At 35.6% G+C, this 23,066-nt stretch overlaps 1 protein-coding gene across 2 annotated transcripts in view; it reads right to left on the reverse strand.

Moving 5' to 3' along the window:
• Window positions 1-23,066, reverse strand: part of LOC115226653 (alpha-mannosidase 2) — a 116,007-nt gene that overhangs the window by 59,281 nt on the left and 33,660 nt on the right. For both annotated transcript variants that reach the window (XM_036515377.1, XM_036515376.1), the window contains exon 2: window positions 8,739-9,047. In XM_036515377.1, coding sequence (XP_036371270.1) covers window positions 8,739-9,047 — 309 coding nt within the window. The remainder of the gene's footprint in view (window positions 1-8,738; window positions 9,048-23,066) is intronic.

Here is a 23,066-nt window from a genome sequence, read left to right on the forward strand (position 1 = left end):
CCGGTAATTGAACTCACGACCTTATGATCATGAGCCGAATACCCAAACCACTAAGTCACTCACCTTCATATATATATATATATATAATATATATATATATATATATATATATATATAATATATATATATATATATATATATAGAGTGAGAGAGAGAGAGAGAGTATATTTATTTATGAGTAATACATAGTCTTTGGAGTAAATTTTTAATGTTAGGCTGGAAGTGAAAATTTCTATTGATTTCCATTTCCCTTTGATATGTTTAAGATATATTTATTTAGATTCAGATGAATGTTACTGAGGCACCAGAATTTAGTACGATATTATCCATACAATTTAAAATAAGGTGATTAAAATCAAAATAAGCAACAAGGATATCCACAGGTAATGCAGTATGATTGCTTCATAAGAAATTTTCCAGAAATAGTTTAATATTTACACATATTGTATACTTAAATACTAACTCATCAGATGGTATCTGTCAATATTAATTGGTATATACTGGTATTGATAAAGGAGTATTGGGGTAATGGAACATGCCAATTATATATTAATAAAATTTTAATCTAAGCAGTATTTTTTTATAAGTAGTGAATATACCAGTATAGTTTAATATAAGTTGAATATGAATTTATAGAGATACAAAAATTAGATTAATTTATAAATAAATAAAGGCTGATTATAAAATAATAAAGAAATAAAATAAAATAATCAAGCAGGGCAGAATACCGTAGAAAAGGAAATAAAATAGCTTAATTACTATGGTAAAGTATATGTAGCTTGTTAACACCAATAGAGAAGATTTTTATAAAAAGTATAATTCAAAATATGGAGGAGGAGACCTCCTTCGGTCATGAATGACCATGGAATTGCACCTACAAAGTTACCCTCCGGAGGCACAAGTCCGGGCAAGGTTGTTTATGGAAGGCCAGCAGTCGCCCATGCATGCCAGCCTCCCCTCTCCACACCACCGATGCTATCCAAAGGAAAGGCCAATACAGCTTGGCACCTGTGATGTCGCAACTCATTTCTACAGGTGAGTTAACCGGAGCAGCATGAAATAAAGTGTCTTGCTCAAGAACACAACACGCAGCCTGGTCCAGGAATCGAACTCACAACCTCACGATCGTAAGCTCGATGCTCTAACCACTGAGCCATGCACCTTTCATAATCCAAAATATATTAGACTAAAAATTATGTATTTACTTATTTAGCTTATGTCAATAAAAGACTGATGTTTGGAATCGGCTAAAGGAATATTTAAGTTATGGAACATTCATATTTTGCACTAATCTTTTTTTAAAGACTAAGGCTTATATTATAGGTTTAAGAAGTTATCATTGTTACTCCCTACATGATATTTATAGTTTCTTAGTGGTACTTGTTTAGAAGGATTATTTATATAAAGGCCCTTGGCAATACTAAGATCAGGAGGGTAGAGCCATTAAAGAAAGAGATTAATCAAGTAATTTCTAAAGATCATTTCAAACAATATTGTCTTATTGTATAAAGTTAAAATTTAGGGTAATCAAGAAGATTATTGAGAATGAAATTTTAACAAAATTTGAATATTTTGAGTATAATTGTGGTAATTTTTACCACAATAGAGGGAGGAAAAGAAAATTGCAAAGAAATATTTCAATATTTATTTACTTATTACTTATCTAAATAGTAACTTATTATATGGTTTCTATGGAGATTAATCAATTGGATTTAACTGGTATTTAATAAGGGAGCAACTGAGCTTAAAGAACATGTTAATTATCTAATGATTTAATTAAATTGAACTATTTTAAGTTGTACAGATACTGGTATTACCTTATATAAGCTGAGTACGAATTAATAGGGGTACAAGGATTAGATTTATTTAAGGCTACCATAAAATAACAATAATAAAAATGATCAGTTAGGGTAGAGCATCATGGATAAGGAATAAAAACAGCCTAACCACAAAAAAACCTTAATAAAATATCCATACCTTATTAACTATAATAGCAAGTGTTTATAGAAAATGTTTAATCTTTATATATAAAATTGAAGTTGTGTGTGTGTCTGTCTACTCCGATTTAGATTCCTAACTACTCCCACATTTTGCGGTACAATTTAACCAAAAGCAGGTATCTTATAGTCGTGATTCATATTGAGCCCTTCTGGGTATTAGCGTGAGTCTACGATGAGTCTACGATTTAAAAAAAAATTTATCATCATTTTTCTGCATTTTTGCTCAGTTTATATAAGGGAAGTAACTCTCTAAAAATGCTTATATAGTTATTTCCCTTACAAACCCGAGCAACGCCGGGCAATACTGCTAGTAATTTATGAGCTAAAAATTGTTAACTTATTTAGCTTACTATAATCAGGACTAAAACCCGGTATTGGTTGAAAGAATATTTGTTGTTAAAAGGACATGCTAATCATATACTAATATCAAATTAAGAGGTATAATATAGATTTCAAAAGTTATTTATGTTAATCCCTAAATGATATTACAGTTTCTTAGGGGTACTTAATTAGAAGGGCGGTTTGTATAAAGCCAATATAAATACCAAAATTAAGAGGACGGAACACTTTAAGAAAGGGATAAAAAACCTAGTTACTAAAACTATTTTAACCCTTTCGTTACTATATTTCTGACCAAAATATGTGTTTCAATTAATTTCTAACGTAATCATAAATTTAGTCTGGTTTCATTTAATGAAACCAGACTAAATTTATGATTACGTTAGAAATTAATAACTTTTTTATTTATCAATATATTAACGTGAATTTTGGAAGATAATTTAATGAAATGTTCTCAACCAATTCTATACTATAATTTTTGTCACAAAGTGACTCTAATTGCAGGTTGATACAGGTAAATTCAACAAAATATAAAATTATTAAAATTTTGTTCAAACATCGCTATAGAAAATGGGTTATTAGCAAATATTCAATTGGGTATACAAAATTTTACGATAGAATTTGTTATTCTGGGTAACTTTCTGATACCCATAATAATATTTATGGCAAAATAGTCTTAATTTCATTTAAGGTTATGGGAAACCACTATCGTTTTGTTTACATTTAGCGTAACGGTTCGTTTTCGCCATAATGATTTCAAATAGGCTCATTCGAAAAAGTAAAAAGAAATAGTCTAAGGCTTTACTCTTCTGGGAAAGTCTGTGGCTTGGTCCAGTTTCTTCAGAAAAATCACCGAAAGAAACAGTTTTTAAATTTTCACTCCATTCAGGTGCCAATTCATTTTCTTTATCGCTGTCGGAACTCTCGGATTCACTGTTTTCACTTTCGGAAAATGAAACATCAGATTCATTATCAAATACCACATGCTTTTTTTTTTCAGTCATAGAGTTAGATTTATGAAGGTCTTCAGTAGAAAATCCTTCGAATTCTGACTCGCTGCTTGATATAATGAAATTCGTATCCATTTTTTGTCAGAATTACAAATTTTGAAAACACAATAGGAACAAATTTTGGAAAAAAATCTCCCAAAATTCACGGAATTAAAATTACACTTCGATTTTTGTACAAAACTGTAGTTGAACTCTTTACGAAGTATAATACGTGTTTTCACGAATGTACTAAAGAGATTTGCTCTGATATTCTCATTTAAATATGAATAGGTAAATTCGGGCGGTTTTGGGCGGCTTGGTCACATTAACCAAAATTTTTTTCGGGCGGTTTTGGGCGGCTTGGTCACATTAACCAAAATTTTTTTCGGGCGGTTTGGTAACGAAAGGGTTAAACAATATGTCTTTATTGTATAAAGTTAAAATTTAGGGTTATCAGGTAATTATAAACATTTATCATTGAGGTGAGAGAACAAATTTACTACAAATTAGTTAAATTATAATTCAGGCAGTTTAATTTTAGTAGTTTAATTTTAAGTTGTGAAGATATCCATACTGTTTTTTTATAAAAAGTAAGTATGGAAGTATAGGGGTACAAAAATTTAGGTTTTTCTAAAGGTAGTTATAAAGTATTAAAATTATCGGGTAGGGTAGAAACACCATAGAAAAGGATATAAAATAGCTTAATCACTAAAATCATGATGAAGTACATATACAATTTAGTAACTTCAATAGAGAAGATTTATAGAAAATATGTAATAATTCAAGTATTTAAAATTAAAAATTGCTTATTTCCTTAATTAACTTGTGTCTTTAATCACTGATACCCAGGATTGACTAAAAGAAAAATTAATGTTGTAGGGTATGCTATTTATGCACTGATTTTCAACTAAGAGGTACATTATAGGTTTTAAAACCCAAGGTCAATAAAGTGCTACTTTCTAAAATATTTGAAGGTACGGGTGGTACTATGTACACATGATACCCTAAGGTCTAATCAATTATTAATCAGGTTGCTATTATCTTTATGCTTAAAAATGTCATATGTTTCCATAGAGCAAAGCTCACACCCATATCTGCTATTTTAGGTATAATTCAACTATTGTGTCCATCTGTTCTAATTTAATTAAATTCTATGTCTTTGTGCTGCTGAAGATTGCTCTACATTTTAAATTGATGTAATGATTGCATTGTTCAATTACATGGAGTTGCATGAAGTGATCGTACTGCATTACCTGTGGATATCCTTGTTGCTTATTTTGATTATATATATATATATATATATATATATATACATATAAAAAATATTCTGTGAGTATGATACCTCTCCTCATATCTCCAGAATGCAAACTTTCTTCAATATGGATGGATTTACATTTTCAATTTCAATTTCATTTTCTGGAAAACTAAGAGGTTTTTTGAAATACTTTTTTAAAACCCGTTATATGACTGTGCAACACTAAAAGAACTTTTAGACGTCCATTTGTTACCAAAATATTATTTTTATAGAACTATGAAACTAGAATCAATCAATCATACCCGATGTTTCAGGAGTATAACATCACACCCTTAGATGTTTGGAGAACTCAGATGTTTTTTCGGCTGATGAGTACGGGTCACTTATATTTACTGCAATATTTGCAACCTTAATAAAGATGTCTTCGTACGAAACAATTGTACCGAAATATTGATCCATTCTTGTTGCTTTTTTCTTATTTATAATCACACCGCTTATCTTATGGTTAACACCATATATATTTCTGGTACATCTTAGTTAAGTACCGCATTCATGTGAATTCAACAGAACTCACTTGAATCTTAATTGCTTTTACCGAATATATATATATATATATACACATATATATACATATATATACATATATATACACATATATATATATACATATATATCATCATCATCATCATTGTTTAACGTCCGCTTTCCATGCTAGCATGGGTTGGATACATATACATATATATACATATATATATATATATATACACATATATATATATACATATATATACACATATATATATATACATATATACACATATATATATATATACATATATATACATATATATATATATATACATATATATATATATACATACATATATATATACATTTATATATACATATATATTACTTTTAATTTTATATCTTTTTATATTTTTATATGTGCGTGTATAAAGGTCACCTTTCCTTATTAGAGCAGATTGGGCTCTTTAGTTTTGTGATAACAGCCAATCTAGGAGATGATAAGGGTAAAACTAGAGCAGAGAGGACAGCACTTATAGCACAGGTGCTAAATCACAACAATTTGAACTTTGTTTCTCTCTTTGAAACTAGATCAGCACTATTATCAAGGATATGTGAAGCATGGGCTGTGAGTGCCAAGGATGTGCATGGGCTTGTAAGAAATGAAGCTAGTATGCTTTGTTGGATGTGCAATGTCAGTGTGCATGTGTATGACAGAGTGTAAGTGTCTTGAGAGAAAAGTTGGGCATAAGAAGCATCAGATGTGATGTGTAAGGATGAGTCCAGCTGTGTGAAGAAGTGCCACACACTAATAGTGAAAGGGACCTGTGGAAGAGATGGACCCAGGAAGACGTGGGATGAAGTGGAGAGGCATGATCTTGAAATGCTGGGCCTCATAGAGGCAACAACAAGTGACTGAGACCTTTGGCGATATGCTGTACTGAAGAAGATCCGTCAAACCAAGTGAGATTGTAGTCATGGCTGATGCCAGTGTCGCTTAACTGGCTCATTTAAAAGCACCTTTTGAAAGTTGGGCAAGATGGTGTGCTTGAGAAGACCCGTGAAGCCAAGTGAAATCGTAGTCATGTGCCAGTGCTGTGTGACTGGCACATAAAAAAAACACCATTCAAATGTTGAGTTTGATGGAGGCAGTGACAGGTGACCGAGACTTTTGGAAATATACCATGCTTGAAAAGACCGGTCAAGGCAAGTGAGACCATAGTCATGGCCGATGCTGGTGTCATGTAACTGAAAGCGGATGTTAAATGATGACAATGAGTATTCAATCACTCGAAAAGAATCCTGGCCAGAACTTTACCAATGACTGATAAGAGGGAGATGCCATGAAAATAACCACAATCCTCTTTCAATACTGATTTAAAAAGGGAAATTAGTATTGTGTCCATCCTGTACTGAGTGACACTTTCAGTCCTCCAGCAATTATAAAGTTTTTTGCTGCCAGACTTCAAAATCTCACTTCTAATACCATCCACACAAGCAGCTTTATTGTTGTTTAATTTTCTTATTGGTCTAGAAAACATCTTCTAAAATCGATTCATTGGCCATTTCATGGATAACTGTTAGATTCTTCTATGTTTTGAATAATATCCATATCTACATTGGAAGCCCTATTCAGAAGAATTTTGAATATTGCTCAACCTGATGTTTCTGTCAGTTAAGAGACATCTCCCATCAACACAACAAACTGGGGCTATTGCAGTTGATGTGGGACCAAAGACTTCTTTGATTAAGGAGAAAAATTGTTTTGTGTCCTTCCTATTAAAAGCAGCTTGTGCTTTCAAGGCCTTCAAGCGTTTGTATCTTTCAGGCTCATTTGGGTTACCTGATTGATTGAGAATATGTTGGAAGTAATTCTTGTTTACTTTTCATTAAGGGAGTGATTTCATTGTTGTAGCCTGTGATCCAATCTTCTAATTTCTTTGATTTAAACCCTATTGTAGAAGAATCTGAATTGTAGATCTGAGATTTTAAAAATTCCCATAGATTGTCTTGGTCAAGTGAGATAATGCTAATAGCATTCTGAAATTGTTGAAGGATGGCTATAAATTTAAAGTAAGCAATGTTAAGTTTTTTGGCAGTTCAGATTCTTTGGTTTAATGAAAAAATTTTGTTTTGTCCTCACTAGTCGATGCCCCTGCTCTCTTTGCCATTTATTTTGGTGCAATGCTTTCTTCAGCTTTTAGTAAATTCCACTGAAGGAGTTTATGTGAGGTATGGATCAACAGGAAATTTGTTTAGTTTGACTAGATTTAGGTTCAAGAGCAAAGTTTTCCGCACACTTCATAAGTCATCCCAAAGAAGGCTTACAAACTCTAGTTTGTTCTTTTTACTCCGCATGTCAATTGGTTTGACAATTGGTTTGAAGAAAACAGGGGACAGAGATAGGTGTGTTATGTACAGTAGAGATATGGATATCTCAGTTGGAAAATAAAGGAAAGCGAGTTGGAAATTACGATAAAGAGAGTGATAATGAGAAAGATGATGGTGGAGATGTATTGGGACATGCTTTTGTGGGATGGTGAGAATAGGTGAGGAGATATAAAGGCTTGGGCTGGGGAGGGAGTGGGCAGGATGGCTACATATTTATATCTCATGCAAGCCTGATGAGCCACCAGAGAAGCCACACAGAAAGACTTGTTACAAACTGCAATGTCTTTCTCACCAGGGCGAAGCTCACAAGCACTGTCTGCTAGAAAATGTGTGTAATTTGCTCAGAGAAAAATCACAAGAGTGATCTGGAAGAATATAGAAGTGAAAAGAATGCATATGACTGTTTGTTACAGTCATATGAATAAGCAACTCACAGAACTTGTTGCATCTGCAACAAGTTGACAGCCATCATGTATGTATGTGTATACACATGTGCTTGAAAGTGGTCTCCTTGCTTGACAGTTTGTAAACAAGCATCACCATCATGCAAGCAGTGTCATTTGCTTTCAGCCTTCCATGAAAACATGTCCAATCATGGAAAATACTAGTTTGCTTGAAAGCAGAAGGTTGGTGACAGGAAGGGTATCCAGCTACAGAAAATCTGCCTCAATGAACTCTGCTTAACCCATACAAGGATAGAAAAATAGGTATTAAAAATGAGGATGATGAGGATATATATTATCCAATCGTTGCAAGAGTCGAAAAGTGGACATTAAATAATGATATATATATATCCAGGCTATGTGTTTGTGTTCTTGAACAAAACAATTCATTTCACTTTGCTCCAGCTGTAGAAATGAGTTGCAAAGTCACTGGTGCCAAGCTGTATCGGCCCCTTTGCCTTTCCCTTGGATAAGATTGTTGGCATGTGGAGAGGGGATGCCGGTATGCATGGGCGACTGCTGCTCTTCCATAAACAAGAGTCAATATAGGGTGGTGTCAGTCTCATCACAAACACACAACATAAATAACCAGGACAAACACCATTCCAAAGACGGTACCAACTCACTACCCAACTGAAACTTTATACTGTCAATTCTGATGCTGACCTCGCCATTCCACCAGAAAAGATTGGGAGGAGGTCTGCTCAATCAGAATTAACTAGTAGCTCAGCAACAACATCTCAGTAACAGCCAAGAATGATAAACCAAAGAGAAAACCTGCAAAGTTTCTCACCTTACGCTGTGTTTTTGACTCTGTTCTGAATGCTGGACAAACACCATCTGGGATGACTACCTCTGGCAATGGTTTTTGCGGTTGCAAGCCCTTGTAGTCTGAGTCCCAGAGGTCATCAATTGAGTCACTGTCTTTGTTGGAGTCATCCAAGTCCTCATTCTCAAACAAGTGTTTCAGCTTTGTAATACTAGACTTGTCACCATTGGCAATGTGTCGCAGTATCTTTTTGATTTCTCGGATGGTTCCATGATTCTTGTGAATATCCTGTTCCACTTTGTGGATTTGGGACTCGATAGAGTTGAAGTCATTCTGTGAAAGAGAGAAAACAAAAACAGAAATGAAGATAGAGGTAGTGTAAGTCAGTATTTAGGCTGGAATTATTCTGTTTTTGTAGTATTTAAGTGGGTGAGAGTACAAAGACTCTCTAAGTAACCACTACCACTGGTACTCACTTTCAGTTTAGTGAACTACAGCAGCATGAAATGAAGTGCCTTGCTTAAGAAATCAGAGCTTCACCCAATCCAAGAATAAAACACATAAACTCATATTCATTAGCCTCACACCCTACATATATGTGTGTGTGTGTGTGTGTGTGTGTGTGTGTGTAGCAAATCTTTGGTTTAATGGAACCCCAGTTTAACATATTTGGAATTTAACATCTCAAATAACAACACACTATTGTCAGTGTACAGGCACATATGAAATCAGGAGTTAACTGCATATTTAAAGTGAGGAATAGTTGTTGTCTAAGAAAACAGATACAAAAACAGAACAATAAAATGAGCAAAAAGATAACCAAGTATAGAAAAAGAAAAACAGATAAACAGAAAAATAAAGAGATAAAAAGTAGAAAAACAGATAGATGGAATAGTGAAACAAAAATATATTAAAAAAAACACAGAAATATGAAAATACAGGAGTACTGGAAAAGAAACAAAATATAGGAAACAACAAGAATATACAAAAACAGCACTTCAGGCTAAAGATAAGAGACACCTGTCGGTCCTCAGGCAGTCAACCCCTTACCAATTCTAACCTACAATGAACAGTCCCTAACACTGAACTTAGGACTATGCTGCATCTTCCAGTGGGTATTTGTCATCGCTAAACTGCCAACCCCTGTCTTAGGAGCTAATTTCCTTCATCCTTTCAGCTTCTTGGTAGACATCAAGAACAGAAGACTTGTTGACAGCACCACTCAGCTCACTGTACACGGTATAACCCCTCATATGACCACAGTCAGTCCAACAATTTTGAAAACAATCACAACCCATCACAGTACTGTCCTTAAAGAATACTTGGACATTGCTCAACCAGTATTCCATAGTCAGCCTATCAAACATGAAGTCCCGCACCACACCAAGACCAGCAGTCCACATGTTACTGCATGAACCTGAAGGTTACCACCAGATCATCTCAAGGCCATCAAGCAAGAATTCCAGTACATACTTGACCTTGGAATCATCTACCCTTCCAGCAGCAACTGGTCCTCGCCAATACACTGTGTTCCTAAAAAGTCATCAGCTGATTTGCGAGTTTGCAGTGATTAGCGATTGTTAAATAACTACATTATATCTGATGCATATCCTATCCCTCATCTCCAAGACTTTTCTAGCTCACTGCGTGGAGCTTGCAAGCTTACAAACAAATTTCTGTGGAACCTGTGGATATTCCGAAGACAGAAGTCACGAAACCCTTCGGAATGTTTGAATTCCTGCGTATGGCTTTCGGTTTACGCAATGCAGCACATATATTCCTACAGTTTATAGACACAATTACCAGAGGTTTGCTTTTTGTCTGCATACATAGATAACATACTCATAGCCAGTAACTCAGACGAAAAGCATGATCAACACCTTCTGTTGCTATTCGAATGTTTGCGCAAATATGTTCATTTGGAGTTGCATCCCTTCATTTTCTCGGGCACATTGTCAATAAGGATGGCATTCGCCCACTTCCTGAGAATCTCAAAGCCATCGTGGATTTTCTACCACCCACATCTCTCTGCAAATTGCGGGAGTTTCTTGGCTTGGTAAATTTCTATGTGAAATTTTTACCCAGCCCAACTGCTCACGGATTTGCTGCGGCATAGAACATGCAGAAATACAAACGTTGCCCTGAGTGAAGAAGAACTTGCCTCTTTCACTGCCTTGAAAAGAATGTTATCCAATGCCGCCAGGCTGGTGTATCCCAAACCAGATGCCCCACCGTGTGTACTAGTGGATGCATCTGATTCCGGAGTTGGGGGTGTGCTACAGCAGCTCGTTGACAGTATATGGCAACAGTATATGTCTTTCTTTTTCAGGCAGTTAACACCAGCTGAAATGAAATACAGAACTTTCAGTAGAGAATTAGTGGCATACCTGGCTGTTAAGCTTTTCCGATACATGCTAGAAGGTCGCAATTTTGCCATATACACCAACCACAAACCACTGGTGTATGCATTTAATACCAAGCCTGATTGTTACTCATTGAGAGAACTCTGCCACCTCAATTCCATATCACAGTACATGACAGATATATGCCACATTAAAGGGTTGACCAACTCAGTAGCCGATGCACTATCACACATGCAGATCAATGCAATCCACACCACTGCTGCAATTGATTTTCCACATATAGCAGCTGATCAGAAGAATGATGAACTTCTAAAGCTTTGAAATTTGTCATCTCTTAAATTTCAGCAAGTTCTGGTACCATCATCTATGGCCCATATTTGGTGTGATATTTCCATTGGTCACCAACACCCTTATTTACCGGAGAAGCATCGTCGTGAAGTTTTTTTTCTGGCCTGCATTCTCTGTCACATCCTGGTATTTGTTCCACTCAAAAGCTGACATTGATCTGTTTTGTGTGGACCAGTATCAACAAAGATAACAAAGAAAGGACCAAGTGCTGTGTTGCATTCCAAAAAGCAAAAATTTACCAACTCATAAAATCACCGATTGGCTCCTTTTCCAAACCAGGTGCACAATTTCAGTACATACACATCCACATCATGGGACCCCTGCCACCTTCACAAAACTGTACACATCTGCTCAACTGTATCAATCGTTTTTCATGGTGACCCGAAGTTTGGCCCTTATCAGATACTTCAGTAAGCTGATATCCCACTGGGTTTCGCGCTTTGGCACACCCACAGCTATCACCACCAACAGAGGATGTCAGTTCGATTCCCACCTCTTCACCGAGCTGACTCATCTCCTCGGGTGTAAACACACCCACACAACAGCTTACCACCCTGCAGAAAATGGCATGGTCGAATGCTTTCACCACCAACTCAAGGCGGCTATAAAAGCATATCCAGACTGCTCCAACAGGTTGGAAATCTCCCGCTCATCCTCCTTGTTATTTGATCCACAGTTAAGGAGGGAGTTGGACATACACTGGCTGAACTAGTTTATGACACAGCACCCACCTTACCTGGGCAGATGATCAAACCTGTTTCACCACAAGACTTTCCTGACCCAGCAAAACATGTGCACCACTTATGGACATCTATGTCACATTTGTCCCCTGCAGGCCCTACACAACAGAACGTCACTTCATATGTCACAAAGGACATCAATACTTGAATGCATGTTTTCGTTAGAAATGATGGGATACCGTCTCGACTTCAGCTACCATATTCCGGGCCCTACAAAGTAATTCAAAAAGAACCAAAGTATTTCCTTCTCGATATAGGAGGAAAACAAAATACTGTCTCTGTTGATCGCTTAAAAAAAGCATTCGTCGAAGAGGATTTATTTTTCCCCGTTCCTCAAATGGACTCAGCAACTTCACCGTCCCCCATCGCAAACACCTCAGATTCTGCACAACCTCAGCACACCAAATTAGGAAGAACAGTTCAATGGCCTGCAAGGTCTGTTCACGTCTTTCGAGTGAGTTCAAACCCTTCATCTACCCATCTTCTCAATTGAAATGTCCACAATGCCCACATCAACACATTTTTCTTACACATACATAACGCGAATGACTCTGCATCACCTGCATACAAACCAAAAGAAAACAAAGAACATTTCTATAAAAAAAAAACATTTTTCTACATCAACTGACGAACTTTTCCACAAACATTTTTCATTTTTCTGTAAAATTACATTTTTTTTGCATGTACATGTTTTGCTCTCTACATCATACCTGGATGCTTACACACACTTGCAACACTCATATTTTCGTGTGTGCAATCACTTGCTCTCTGTGCCACTGAAAGACAACTTACCTCTATTAGACTTCTAGTGGTTGCACATTAATAGAGTTGCATATCTCTTTCAACGCATCAGCATATCACATTTATGCTTTTGCCTAGGCATATACACATTGCCTAACGTATATGGCACACACCAACTCTGAATGTTAATTCTTTGCTTTATATTTTTATTTCTCATTTCTTTCACCTGCCATGTTTTTGACATCTATTCATTTGTCTGTAAATTACATTTTGCTGCATTACACACAAAATCACACATTTTCAATATCGCATGCATCTGTATCAATCGATCTCTATGGCTTTCTTACTGGAAGTGGGGTAGTGTAAAAACTAATACTTCCTTTTTCCAAGCTGAGATTTGAAACCGAATCTAGGGATTCTTACTTGCCTGACCCACCAAACAGGTGCAGGAGAAATTTCATTGTCCTGTTAAGAAATGATAGATTGTTTCTCTTCGACCTTAGCTGTGTCATTTAAGGTTCAAGTGGACAGGAGGCGACCAACATAGGTAGAAATTTCTCCTGTGGTATGTCTGTCCTTCTAGCTGTCATGCCCATTATAAATACAGCAATCCGTCAAGGGACAGAGAGTGCCAGTTAAACAGGTAACACAGACTGAGGTAGTCAACATGAACAACAGTCGCAGAACATAAACAGATACCACTGAATGACCAACGCACACACAGACACAAAACATGTTTGGTTCTACCCTATTATATCAATACAGTATTTACCCTGTTAATTTCTTCGCCAACTCAAAGCAGTTGCTAATGGTGATGCGGTGAAATATTTGGTGTATACAACATGTAAATGCAAGTGTTGTTTAAATAAATTATTTAAATTACAACCTGATGTTTTTCTATTGTTTTACTTTGCCTATTTCATCTGCTACCTCAACATCTTTTGCTACACCTTTTCCACTACACCCTTAATGTTTTCCACATAAATATTTAAATTCCTCTCCGAAGTATGTAAACATACTTTTCTCTGAATAACAGAATGTATATGTGAGTACATTGAAATGCTAAATAATTAATAGTTAATATAGAATTATTTTTGTCTTCAATAGGCCCAGGAATGGCCAAGTGGTAAGTAGCTTACTTACCAACCACATAGTTCCAGATTCAGTGCCACTGTGTGGCACCTTGGGCAAGTGTCTTCTACTATAGCTTCAGGCCGACCAAAGCCTTGTGAGTGGATTTGGTAGACGGAAACTGAAAGAAGCCCATCGTGTATATGTACATATATATGTGTGTGTGTTTGTGTTTCTGTGTTTGTCCCCCCAACATCGCTTGACAACCAATGCTGGTGTGTTTACGTTCCTGTAACTTAGAGGTGCGGCAAAAGAGACTGATAGAATAAGTACTGGGCTTACAAAGAATAAGTCTCGGGGTCGATTTGCTCGACTAAAGGCAGTACTCCAGTATGGCTGCAGCCAAATGACTGAAATAAGTAAAAGAGTAAAGAGTAATACTCTTAACAGCCCAGATTCCAATTAAACACCTACTTTATGTCCCTTAACACTTATAAGTCTATTTTTCAAATACCTTAAAGTATTTTAGCAAGATTTCATTAGACAAACATCTTCCCACATGGCTTCAGCATCCTCATAAATTACTATTTATGTTATTTGAAAATACAGTCCTCATCTTAGTTATTTCATCCTCCCTGCTGATATCCGCTCATAACATCTAACATCACTTGAATGGTGATGATCTGAACCTAATGGCTGGATTGAACCATGTATAGGATTCTTTTATGCTTATTTCTTTTGTTGATTCTGTTTATTTAAATCTCAAATCTTATATGCATTACTTTTTTTCCATCATGATACAAATAAAATTAACTAAGTATACACTATATTTCTTCTCCATTTTCTTTTATTAATTTACACAGTATTGGACAGTTTATCCATATCTTTTGCGCAACATTATTCCAATATGTTTGATAACACCAGTTAATATCCAGATATTTTTTAAAAATATCTTATGAAGAAATTACATCCTCAATATTTGTGTGTGTGTATATATATATATATATATAGAGAGAGAGAGAGAGAGAGATGGATAAGTAGGCATGTATATGCTTGTGTGTCTATGTTTGTCCTCCCACTATCACTTGACAACTCATGTTGGTGTGTTTATGTTTCCATAACTAAGCGGTTCGGCAAAAGTGATTGATAGGTACTAAGCTTTCAAAGAATAAGTCCCGGGGTCGATTTGTTCGACTAAAGGTGGTGCTCCAGCATGGCTGCAGACAAATGACTGAAACAGGTAAAAGAACAAAAGAATATATATATGTTGAATTGTATACACGCACGCACACACACAAAAAGCAACATTTTTTTCTAAGCATTCGCCATGTTGAACTGCTAAATTCTCCAAGTTTTTGTCATTTTCTCTCTGTTTATTTTCTCTTATTCCTTTCTGATGAAGAGCATAGGCTCGAAACATAAAATAATTTTTCATTTTCCTGAGCGTTAAACTAATACACTTCCTTGTTGTTCATACACATTTCTTCATCTTTTGTTTTACTCTAAATTTCAACAATATATATATATATATATATATATATATATATAATATATATATATATATATATATTATATATATATATATAACGGGAAGCTTTATGAAAATAAACAAAAGACGAAGGCAGGTGAAAACAAACAAACAATTGTATTAGTATGGCGCTCAGGAAATATAAATAAAACAAGTCTTTAACGTTTCGAGCCTACGCTCTTCAACAGAAAGATACACAGAGAAAAAAAATACAGAAAGAAGGAGAGAAAAAAATGCGTGCAGTAACTAACGAATCAACATGGCGATCTGATTTCGGCCAGCAGTCAAAGATCAAACATGAGACGCGAGAGCGAAATTAGGGGAGATAATAGGGTTGATAACAGGGTTGAGTGACCTGCTCCAACAAAAGGGTGTGTGTGTGTGTGTGTGTGTGTGTGTGTATGAGAGAGTATTAGTGCGTATGATGTGATATATATATATATAGGTGTAAGCATAGCAGTGTGGTAAGAAGCTTGCTTCCCAACTACATGGTTCCAGGTTCAGTGCCACTGTGTGGCACCTTGGACAAGAGTCTTCTACTACAGCTTCAGCCCGACCAAACCCTTGTATGTAGATTTGGTAGATGGAAACTGAAAGAAGCTTTTCGTATGTATATATATATATATATATATATATATATATATATATATAAGTAATACTAAGTAATTAAGGGTTTAGCAACGAATTGCCTCACCAACACACCGATTTAGAAATAGCAGTCAAAGAGATATAGCTATTCCTTCTACTAAAAGGGGATCTCAGTAAAAACACAGCACTTGAAAGGCAAACACAGACAGGTAAGAAAGAAAGAATGAAATGACGGCAATCCATCATGCAATTTTACGTTACCTACGGACGTACGTTTCGAGATCAGTTTTAGGATAGCGTAAGAATTAGAAAATTCTACTTTACCCGTACTTCTTCTCTCATCGGCGCAGGATACTACAATTATGAATAATTGTATATTAAATTTTGAGATACTAGAATGCATCATCTCAACTCAGAGCGAGCTAAAGCATGACCAGTACCACGAAATTCAAAGTTTGAATGAAAGTTTGTGTCACCAGCCCCCTTCCACCCGCGTGTAGCCAAGACAAAATGCTGTGGTCATTTACTGGGATAAATATGGTTATCAGTAATAATAAAAGTGAAATTAATTATTAGGGATATTATCAATTACACCAAGTAGATTTCAGCATGTAAAAGCCCCATTCGAGGAAAATTTAAGTAATTAAGGGTTTAGCAACGAATTGCCTCACCAACACACCGAATTAGAAATAGCAGTCAAAGAGATATAGCTATTCCTTCTACTAAAGGGGATCTCAGGGGATCTTTAGTAGAAGAATAGCTATATCTCTTTGACTGCTATTTCTAATTCGGTGTGTTGGTGAGGCAATTCGTTGCTAAACCCTTAATTACTTAGTATTACTTAAATTTTCCTCGAATGGGGCTTTTACATGCTGAAATCTACTTGGTGTATTGATAATTATCCCTAATTAATTAATTTCACCTTTTATTATTACTGATAACCATATATATATATATATATAGGATCATCCTCTAAATATTGTGGTTTGTCAACTGCATGAACTAAAAGTTGGAGGGATTCGGGATAAAGTATCTGCATCAATGTCCTATAAAAGCTGGTAGTAATTTTACCTTGTCCTTATTCTTAGTACAAGTTTTGAAGAGTACAGTTCGATTTTAACAATTATCTTTTCAGAGCTCTAATGGAAGTGAGAAAAGAACATATTCAGCAAAGGCAACAACGCAAAGAAAAGTGCAAGCAATATTAATGCAGGATATAAGCATAAGCCAGTGTGAACGGTGGTTGTATAAGTTCCAAGCCAGACACTGCAGCCTAGAAGATAAGCCTTGTCCTGGAAGATCTGTAGAGCCCAATGAGGACATCCTGCAAACCCTGGAACAAAAGTCCATCATAACTGTTGAGGAACTAGCAGAAAAACTTGCATTTGGTCATTTAACCATTCATTGACACCTTTGTGCCATCGGAAAAGTTAGCAAATTGGATCAATGGGTTCCTCACAAACTTTCTGAGTCTAATTGTGTGCAGAGAGTGAATGTGTGCTCTTCTTAATTCACATCTCGTGAATTAACCTTTTTTTGGACTGAATAGTAAATGGTGAGGAGAAATGAGTTCTTTATAAAAATGTCAAGCAGCAAAGACAGTGGGTAGGGGAAGGAGAAACACTTGCACATCAGGCTAAAGAAGGCTTCACCCATGTAAGCTGTTATCTGTTTGGTGGGATACGAAAGGTTTAGTCCACTTTGAACTTTTAAACTTAAACCAAATGATAAAGGAGATCTACTGCAAGCAGCTTGAGTGACTTAAATCAGTGCTAGAAGAAAAATGACTATCTTTGGTTGCAAGATGAAAGGTGTTTGTCCATCAGGATAATGCTCGGCTACATACAGCAAGGATGATGTTCCAAAGGCTGGAGCAGTTTGAATGGGAAACAATGCCCCACCCACCATATTTGCTGGACATTGCCCCATCTGATTATCATTTATTCCGCAGTTTTCATAATCATTTAGATGAAAAAATATGAATTCTCTAGTTGAGGAGTATTTTTCATCATGGACAAGTGAATTTTGGGAGAGGAGCCTAACCAGATAGATGGAAGAACATTGTAGAAAATGAAGGAGAATATATTTTAAATTAAAAACAGAACTACATTTTGATTTTGAAAAATAAAAATATGAAAAACTGCATTATTTATGGGATGACCCAATGCACACACAATAGAAATCAATAAAAAATATAGAAGTGGATTCTGCTATCTGTACAATTAATTTCAAAAAGTAGGTTTCTTAAAGATAATGACCCATAAAGAAATTAATTTAAAGATGATAGGTGATTTCATAACCACACAAACATATGTGTATAAAAAACGAAACCAAAATACTTGTAAAGAGACCAACACAAACCATTGAATATTTTCTACAAAATAGATTAAATCTACACGTCACCATCCGCCCCTTTCTCTCTCTGTTTCAAGTAGTATTCTAATTACAATAAAGTGTATCTCTGCCACCAATTAATTAAAAAAAAATAGAGTCAGACAGATAGATATACAGAAAGGTAGAAAGATAGAGACAAAATAAAAACCACTTATTGTGATTACTTTTGTAAGAAACCTTTCAATAGCAGTAACAGGCTGATAACATTAAGCAAATAAAGACTATGCAACCCATTAATTTTGATAAGAATAATTGGTTGATAACATCTGTATGTGTGCATGTATTTATATGTATAGAATATTTTATCAGAATAAACAGTATTTCATCAATTTTTAACTTTCTACTTTCATTTATAAATATACTAGCAGCAATACATGTTGATTGGGCAATTACTTTTACTGTTTCTCAGGCAGCTTTATGGAATCCAGTTGACTGTGATGGCACTGAAAAGGCTGCAGATCAAGTGGAACATCACTTTTATTAGAAAAGCATTGCATGTAGTGTGTTTGTTTGGTGTTCATTTTTTGACGGTCTTTTTTTAGTAGACATATTTTAATTAGGAATATCAGTAAGCAGGAGTGGAATGAAATTACAAAAGCTGTGTCAGTGCACAATTAGGGTTGCACCATTGTAGGATCTCTGTTGAAACAAATTAGGCAATAGCATAATAGGAGATATAGAGAAAGCATTGCATGTCGTGTGTTTGTTTGGTGTTTGTTTTTTGACGATCTTTTTTTCGTAGACATTTTTTTGATTAGGAATATCAGTAAGTAATAGTGCAATGAAATTATAAATGCTGTGTCCTGTCAATGTTAGTGCTGAAATTACAGGAATGGAAGGCAAGGCAACAGTAAGTACCGTAAAACCTCGAATATAGTCTGTCCTTGAGTAAAATACGCAGGGGATTTTTAGGGGGCTGTACCTCTGAAAAACCTAAACCATGTGTATAATACGCACCACTTCTCTAACTTGAGTTGTGCGTACTTAAGCCAGCAGCACCTAGTCGAACAAACACTTCCACGCATGCGTAATACAATAATGGTGATGTTCTTAACTGTTATATGGGAATGTAAATATGTATAATGTATATAATTGATGTTCAGAGAATAAAAAATCTATTCAGGTTAAAGTGGTGGCAAAATAGGTGGTGGGAGAATGTTCTGCTTGAAATTTCTGAGTGTGAAATGTTGCTTATGCATGCGGGGGGAGCTTTCATCGCTAATATTTGCTATATTCACTTTTGATGCAATAATGTTTAATTTTTCAGTGATGCAAAGCTATCATTTGTTGCCCAGTCCCCCTGTATTTGTTGGCCTTAGCAATAATGCTCCAATTTATCGGGGGGGGGGGGGGGGTGATCATGCTTCTCTCTTGAAATGTCCATACCATATTGGATAGGGATGTTGTGTGTTTTTGTTTTTGTCTCTGAACAAAGCCAAATGCTGTGTATATCTTTCTTTGAAGGTGTTCCCAGTCATTCCAATATGTTTTTGTTACTCTATTCAAGCCCGTGATGTTGGCCTTGTAGTTCTTTCTCCAGGCACCTGTTGTTTGTGTTTGATGTGTGAGCGTGTGTGTGTGTGTGTGTTTGGGAGGAGGATATCATTTCAGGGAAATTTGGTTGCAGTTTCTATCAGGTTTAGCTGCCAATTAAAAGTCTTCTTCATTAGATCATATAAACTTATATACATACACAAGACTGTAGGAGTTGATTTGAAGTAGATTAGCTGTTTCTTCTACCCAGTCTCACTACCATGAAGAGGTCTTCCCCATTAGCTTATGTATATATATATATATATATATATATGTAAGAGAAAAAAAATGGATATACAAACGGAAACGCATGATTTACGCTGTTATGTCTTTAATTAAATAGGTAACAAAGAAGGAAGAAGCAGAGATGTGAGAGGCATTTACGATCGTTTCAATTTATTGGAGTAAGTAAATCTCTTCAGAATGCAAGTATAGATAGATGCATCGGTTAGGATGCGAACATAATTGATAAATATGTGATGGTAATGTAAATAAAAGTGGTAATTCTTACATTAAATTTTGCTCTTGCACTGGTAAATTCGCTGGGTAGAGGTTTGCTTGTGGTAGATTGGTTAGTTTCATTGGGTAATTAGGGTGGGGTGAGTATTATTTAGGTGCAGGTTACCTCGTTTAATTAAGCACATTTTTTCTAAAGTGCGTATCTTGTTGTATAGCTTTTGGCACCGGTAGTGTAAGTGAAGGGGGTAACTCTAGCAGGGTGAGAAGGGAGCTTACCAAATTTTGGATGGTTTGAAGATGTGTTATGGCTCATAATTGTCTTATTGCTAGAATTTAGGAAGTTCTTAATGCTAGGCGGGGCCCTGTGTATTTGCAAAGTGTATTATTATGGAATGTTTGGGGCAAGTGAGTTTGCAGGGTGGCTATTCGTGTGTTTCATGTGTTACCCTGTTAGTTAGACTTATATAGATGAGCATTCTAGTTAGGGATTATGAAGGCATAGAGGGCTGCGTGAAGACAAGAGAGGCTTTTCTACCGGTATTTCAAAAATACATAAAGGCCCACGTGAAGACAAAGTTTGTTCTCAAATTTTCTGTTGAGAAGTGTTTGCTTAGCCGTAAGTATAGCTAGGCGTTCTGATAGGCAGAGATTGCAGTGTCTATTTGCGGTGTTGTAAGAAGTTGTTTTTGTGAGTATACGCCAGTTCAAGCTAAAATCTATTTTTTTATCCTTAAGTTCCCAAATGTATGCACTAAAGCCTGCTGAGTTAGCCTTATTCCTATTTCTGAAGCTGGATAGATGCGTATTATATCTGAAAACCATATGGTTCTTAGTTGCACCTATGTATGATTTTGTCTGGTTGTTTGTGCGGATGTCACATTGGTAAACTATGTTATTTGTCTTACATCTATTTGAGAAATGGCACTTTGTTCTATCCCTACAAGCGCATAAATAATTAGGTGTATCTACGTCCATGTTGTATTGAGGGCAATTATTATTCAGGTCTGTACCTAAGAAGGCAGGAGGTGTTGCGTTAGGGGGGGGGGGGCTTGGTCCTATTAGTTGGTTGGTTATTACTTTTATTGTTCACTATTTTTCTAGTTTCATAGAATTTGTCAAGTTTTTTTATTATTCATTGAGGCTATTAGTGTGGCTAAGTTATTAATCAGACTGTGACCTATTCTGATTTTGTTCCTAAATAATTCTGTGTATTTATTATTAACGTTTAGGTGTTTGTCTATGATTTTCATTAATGAGCGAACTATATTTGATTTGAGGTGCATGGTGTGGGGAATTACGAGCCAGATATTATCGCTATTTTGTTTGTTTTTTGTGTTGTTTTCCCTAGTGTAGAAGCTTCCCTCCTTGTTTGTGATTTGTGTGAAGTTATGGATGTATGTACCTTGGTTAGATCTAGAGTTATGTTTCACTTTCATGTTACTTTTCTCTGCCCTATTGGTGTTATTATCGTAGGGTCCAAAGGCCTAGTTTTATTGCTATTATTAGGGTTCATATTAGTTGGTTGGGTGACTTTAGTTTTATTAATACCGCTGTATAGGTTTATACTATTATATATATATGAGGGGGTGCTGAAAGTTCCTGGTTTTAAGGAGGACCTCTGCAATAAGTATGTAAATTTGAGAGGGGAATATGCTGAATAAAATCACTGCTGGCTATAATTTCTAGAGAAAATCTGTGGAGATAACCTTAACAAGTGATTTGATAGCACTGCTAACACAGTCAAATACAGACTTATAGAAATGTTTAATATACTTTGTATTATGGTTTCACAATGAAATACCATGTCCCTACAAGTAATTGATTCTTCTGTATTTTCCTTTACCCAAAGCCAGGAACTTTTCAGCACACTCTTGTATATATAAGGCAGTTTGAGAGAGATTTGATAGCTATTTTATGCAGTTTGAGAGAGGCTGTCTGTTTGATTCATATAATTCACCACTGACTGGTTAATGAGGGTGATGGGAACAGGAGGTCTCAATGCTGTATCTTGCGGCTGCTGATTAAAGTTAAGACACAAATTAGTTTAGACTTAGCATGCTAGCCCACACTCCTCTCCTGTTTTATTTCACTTCTTCCTTTCTTTTCCTTTGCTTTATGTCACAACCTGTAACAAATATCTTCTAAATTTCCTTCAAATTATACCTTTGTGCATGTATATTTTTAGTTCCAAGATGTGAATGAGTTGTGTGTACATAGGTAGGTGCCTGTGTCTATATACCCCACTTATGTAACGATTGTGCAAGCTTCTTTGGTGGGTGAGAGAGAGAGAGAGAGAGGAGAGAGAGAGAGAGAGAGAGAGAGAGAGAGAGAGAGAGAGAGAGAGAGAGATATGCTTAAATGATTGTGTTCATTTCAAGAAATTCAAATAGGCAATTTTTGAAATGTTTAAAAATTTCTCGCTCTCACTAATTGATCAGATTTAGACAATCCATGTCAGTTTACTATGCATAAAAACAGTGATTACAAGATTTTATGTACATCTGTTGTTATATAGGCTGATGTATCCAAGCAGTAGGTATGAAAGAAAATCTAATAAAAGCTCAAATTCTTCATTAATGCATCATGC

Source organism: Octopus sinensis, linkage group LG30 (assembly GCF_006345805.1).
Source record: "Octopus sinensis linkage group LG30, ASM634580v1, whole genome shotgun sequence".
NCBI classification, from domain to species: domain Eukaryota; kingdom Metazoa; phylum Mollusca; class Cephalopoda; order Octopoda; family Octopodidae; genus Octopus; species Octopus sinensis.